Source organism: Taurulus bubalis (assembly GCF_910589615.1).
Source record: "Taurulus bubalis genome assembly, chromosome: 4".
NCBI classification, from domain to species: domain Eukaryota; kingdom Metazoa; phylum Chordata; class Actinopteri; order Perciformes; family Cottidae; genus Taurulus; species Taurulus bubalis.
The window spans coordinates 17,739,397-17,745,396 of NC_136592.1; the positions used below are offsets into that span (position 1 = coordinate 17,739,397).

The 6,000-nt window shown below is 41.0% G+C and overlaps 1 protein-coding gene across 1 annotated transcript in view; it reads right to left on the reverse strand.

The window, feature by feature from the left end:
• The window catches only part of LOC306735565 (CUB and sushi domain-containing protein 1-like), a gene marked incomplete at both ends in the record, with an annotated part of 394,295 nt that overhangs the window by 305,216 nt on the left and 83,079 nt on the right, over positions 1–6,000 (reverse strand). The window contains one exon of the mRNA XM_079217050.1: positions 523–739. Within this exon, the coding sequence (XP_079073176.1) occupies positions 523–739 (217 nt within the window). The remainder of the gene's footprint in view (positions 1–522; positions 740–6,000) is intronic.

Sequence of the window (6,000 nt, forward strand, 5' to 3'; positions counted from 1 at the left end):
GAAGTTAAATCTTTACCCTTTGCTGCAAAGTATTTTGCAGCAAAGAAATGCCCGACAAGCTGGTTCACAGGCCCACATGGTTTATCAAAAGCCCCTTTAGCCTAAATTAGACTGTTAAGCTTTCCTTGCAAAGCTCGAGGACATGTAGCAAAGACATTTAGTTAATTTCTGTTGAAGATTAGACTAAACATTCCATTTTACATATTACAATAAAACCTCCTCTAATATTATACTCCATTAGTGATTAGCCACAAACACAAATTAAGGCTGACACTTGCTGTTCTTGTACTTCATAGTTACTGTTAGTCCTTTTGCAACTTAAGACAAACAAGCATTCATGAAAATATCTTGGTGTCCCAAGTCAAGTTTCTGTTCAGAGGAGGGAGATGAGTCATGCTGGAGAAGAGGATAGGCTACACTCAAACTGTGACAGTCACAGATGTTTGAAGTGAAAGAGGAAAGAGAGAACAACAGAGGAGCAAGAGAGAAGATCACACTGTCAATGAAATAATAATTTCTCACCTCATTTTTAAGTTGCCAGGTGACGGTTGTCCATCATAAACTGATACAATATCAAAGTCTTCCTCCAGAGCCAGCGTGACAAAGGTTAGCTGGATTCGGTTCCTCTCCCCTGTTATTATCAGCCATGTACAGTTGGCGTAGTTGGGGTAGCCGTGGGGGAAACCCGGCGATTCTATGCTGCCATTCAGTCCTTGGACTACACCACCACAAGATTCAGCTGGAAGAGAGAGAAAAGATGAAATCATATTCGAATATTAGGATCTCAAATCTTCAAATCTGCCTCCTGCGTCACACAATATCATTTAGGCTGTATGTAAAGCTGTGCTTTGCAGTCCTGCCTTGCATACTTCAGATTTCAAAGGGAGAGCCTTGAACTTTGTCAAGACAGAGAATGTAGATGAAAGTTAATTATACATGTCTTATATCCTTAAAAAATATTTACAAATAACATGAATGGGTTGTGTTTTATACAATTTACTGAGCACAGCTTAAATATGCACAGCCTTGCATGACACTAGAGCATATGCCATGTGAAGCTGTCATGCAGTGCCTGAATATGAGTATATCCAATTCTGTATTTAGATGCCATGGCTGTAACCATTAGTCCTTACAATGTAAGTGATGCATTCTGCGGATCTTGGACCAGAAATAACCTCCCATGACACAGACACCTCGACACACTTAAACATATGCAAAATACTGTGTGGTTTGTTTTAACAGAGTACGTACCATGAGATCACATTGCTCACTCAAGACAAAAACCACTACAGGCTTTAAAACATGCAGGCATAAGACCTTATATACATGTATAGATCTTGAACATTATCTACATCGACATGCACATACACAATTGCACGCATACAAACTAAGCCAGCTCATATGCAGCTACTTGTGTTTTAGGAGCAAAACCCATTGTTCTTCAAAAACATAAAAAGTAAGTAAAATACAAAAATGTAGAATGCACATTTTCATCACACTTTATGTGTTAAATTCTCCAGGTTATATCACACATTAGTATTTCTTCAAAATGTGGTCTGCTTAAATATGTTTCATAGATGCATATAAAGCTGGCTACTGTAGGTTTTGAAGAATTCATGAACAGCTTTTAACTGTCAGTGTTCAGTGAGAGACAAAAAAGTATAAATTCATAATAAAGCAGCTCTGAAAGCTGCTAAAAGCTAGGGTAATGTGTAACAAATCTGGTCAAAGCTATACATGTAACTGTAGCAACTGCAACACACCAGAGCCATAATTCAACAAAGGTAGACCAAAACGTAAAGCAGCGAAAGTAAGATGAGTGAGAAAGGCAAACACTAGCTAGAGTAGAACAAAGGGGAACAAATAAAGAAACCTGTAAAAGCTAACGAATGTAGCTTTAAAAAACAATCAAGGTTTAAGGTACCACCACTATGGCACACTACATGTATGTCTCAACCCTCTGTGTATCCTCTCCTCATTTACAAACTCTCTTTGCAATTACTTTCATCTTCTGCTACTCTCTCCTCGAGAAACACTTTATACAGTTTACTCCTAAAGCTACTCCAATAAACAGGACACGTAGAACAATGTGTATGAGAGAGAGAGACAGAGAGAGGGAGAGAGAGAGGCCAACATGAAAGCCAGGAGTAATTGTTTCTCAGATCGCCATGGCTATTGATTTATTAACCTTATATCACTGTGAACACACTCTTTGTCACACACACACACACACACACACACACACACACACACACACACACACACAAATGTGTTGCACACCCAAGACAACTATCTATTCGGTCACAATCTAGCCAAGCAAATGTGAACGAACAAAGTATGTATGCATCGGATTCCGTGGTTGTCTTTTCCAATCAAAATGAGATCAAAACGTCCACATTGTGCACATACCAGATGTTCTTGTTTGTCTGAAGTAACACAAAACACACACATACCTATACACAGGCCCAAATGAACAGGCTGGCGAGAACAGAGTCGTGCATGTGTACATGTGCTTACGCACACCAAGACACACATGCATGCACGCACACACAAAAACTTCAAACCATCTGGAGTGTCCAAATTAATTTCAGATTTTCTCCACCGTCTTTCCAACCCAATTCACCTCTCCCCTTCAGTCGTCTTTGTGTGTGACTCCAGTTGTCTGCATCTTTCTGTCCATGGTCTCTTCCGTTGCCAGATTCCCCTCTGCCTGCCCCCTTTGAGCAGATGGGATAAGTAGAACTCAGCAGATATTTGCATCGAGCTGAATGCCATGTCGATGTAACATTGTTTGGTTACAAATGTGGTGTGTTAGCATGCAAACAAGTGCAGTGCTTGATCATGAAAGAAAGTACTGGAGAAATAAAAATTGTGACTAGATGAAACAATATACTATGGGATCATAATATCACCTTTTTTTTTTTTACATTTCCTCTTGAGGTGAAATGTAATCCCTGTACCACACATCATGGCAATTCATGATACCTTTTAATAAACACCGTAAATATCTACCCCATAGTGGCGATAGAGGAAAATTCCGAGGATCACCAAAGTTAATCCACTAGATAACATGAGTGTCTGTACAAAGTTTCATTGCAATCCATCCAATAGTTGTTGAGATATTTGAGTCTGAACCAAAGTGGTCGACCCACTGACCGACCACCCTACATGGCCATCACTAGAGCTTGTGTGGCTTTAACAGTTATACTGGATTTTAGTTCTGGAAATACAAATGTCTTTTAAAGAGACTTTTTTGCAGGGCCAAACTGTTGATGGAGGCCACCAGTCAGCCATCTTATCAGTGGCTACCTTCATGATAAAAAAAACACTGTTAGTCAAATACTTGAGACACAGAATACTGTTTTCTCCTTCCTGATTCAATACATGTACTGTCTATTGTTTTAGCTAGCAGAACTGGCTAACTAATTTAAAGTTGAGATTTATTTTGGTCTGCAATCGATAATGGAGACAATTAGACAACTATTCTTTGTAAATTCTAAAAGATGAAAGGCAAGTACTCAATTGCCACAGTTGAAAAAATATGCAACATACTCAGAAAACAAATATTTCTGGATGTGCCAACTGACCCATCAACATTTAGTTAATGGGTCCTATTGAGTATGAATTTGTTAGTTAAAGATAATGAGCCTTCGCTAAATCCTGCCTGTCTGAGCGCTGATTGGCCAATCATAGTGGAGGCACCTGTAACTTAAGACCAGGGTCTGACAATTATCGCTCATGCAATAGTTTCAGATCCAATTTTTATTTTCAGGCAGTTTTAGTCATGGTCAAAACTTTGTGTAATGTGACACTCGTTACCTGAAGAGGTTCTTAGGAGATATTTATTTCCAAGTTACGTTTCTACTTAAAAAGCTGTGGACCTAACATTAGCAGGGTATACGTCAAAACATAATTAACTAGTGTAAGCACTGCTAGCTATGCAAACTACTAAAGGTATATTTAATGTACAAACATGCTGCTTTTGCTTTGAATCAGAATCAGAACCATTTATTGCCATGTATGTTTTCACATACAAGGAATTTGTCCTGGCGGGAGGTGCATAACATTCAACAATAAACATAAAACAGAGTGCAATAAATGGGAGCATGAATATTTACAGTTGGATCAACAGTAGAATATTAAAATTAAAATTGAAATGTAGTGCATGGAATGTAAGTGTTATGTGAAAGTGACAAGCGTAAAGTAAAGTGGCAAGTGTATTTAAATATGAGGTGTGGAAGGATGTGCAGGGGAGTGACCGGTAGGAAATTGTCTGGGGGTGACAGAGTCAGTCAGTGGGGGACCGGGCTCTGTTGATGAGTCCGACTGCCGACGGGAAAAAACAGTTTGTGTGGCGTGAGGTCTTGGTCCTGATGGACCTCAGCCTCCTGCCAGAGGGAAGGGACTCAAACAGGTTATGTCTAGGGTGAGAGGGGTCGGCTACATCTTTGTTGTCCACTTCAGAGTTCTGGAAGCAAACAAGTCCTGGAGGGACGACAGATTGCAGCGAATCACCCTCTCAACAGAGTGGATGATGCCCTTGTCCTTGGCAGTGGCTGCAGCGTGCCAGATGGTGATGGAGGAGCAGAGGATGGACTCAATGATGGCAGTGTAGAAGTGCACCATCATGGTCTTTGGCAGGTTGAACTTCTTTAGCTGCCTCAGGAAGAACATCCTCTGCTGGGCCTTCTTAGTGATGTAGCTGATGTTCAGCTCCCACTTGAGGTCCTGGGTTAGGATGGAGCCCAGGAAGCGGAAGGACTCCACAGGGTCAACGGGGGAGTCATACAGGGTGAGAGGGGCGGGTGGGGCTGCGTTCTTTCTGAAGTCCACAATCATCTCCACTGTCTTCAGAGCGTTGAGCTCCATGTTGTTTTGGCTGCACCAGGTCACCAGATGGTCTCCCACCTATAGGCGGACTCGTCCCCACTAGAGATGAGTCCAATGAGGGTGGTGTCATCCGCGAACTTCAGGAGCTTGACGGACTGGTGCCTGCAGGTGCAGCTGTTGGTGTACAGGGAGAAGAGCAGAGGGGAAAGAACGCAGCCTTGGGGGGAACCGGTGCTGATGGTCCAAGATCTTGAGACGTGTTTCCCCAACCTCACGTGCTGCTTCCTGTCTCAATGCAGTTATTGCAGCTTTACAGAAACAGTGTTGTTCCCAAATCTCATGTCTTCTCCCTCGATTGCCAGCTTCTATCTTTAACTTTTTAAACATTTTTTGCTGCCGCTCCTAAACATATATTTCAAACAGATATTTGTCATAAACCCTTCTTTCTACTCTGAAATAGCTTCTTTCTTTTCCAAAAAATGCATATGAACTTATTCAGGGTGTGTAGTTAGTGACAGTGTGGGCTCAATGGTAGCTTGATGGAGTAGTAGCAGGGGCAGGGCTTAGTGAATGATCAATTACATATAGGATCCTTAAGTAGCACGTTAAATAGCAGCTCTAAACAGATGAAGATAAAACATGCTGTTGTGTACTGTACACTCAGACACATACACAAATGCTAGCACACACACACTCAGACACACACACACACACACACACACACACACACACACACACACACACACACACACACACACACACACACACACAGTGACAGTCTTCATTAAAACACAGGAATAAATCCTACAGATACATTTTGTTTGATTTATATCCCACAGGCTTTGAGGCTTTTCCTCTGTTATTTATGTTCACTAGTAATTCAATTGTACGTGCAGGTCTGCAGGGCTGTACACTGATGCTGTCATGAGACATGTCCCAGGTTAAAATATGGATGAATACTTTAGTATTGTTCCATATTTAAGAATATTCCCGAGAGTTGCATGCCACATGTTAGCGATCAAATCGAAGCGACATGATTCTCTGCGTTTTACACTTGTACAATAGAGAGATGTTAGAAATCTCTAATGCAGAATAAATATTTTTTTTATGAACTTTTTGCCCAGCAACCCCTAAAAGGTCTGTATTGTTAAGTAATAATTGGATCAGTGC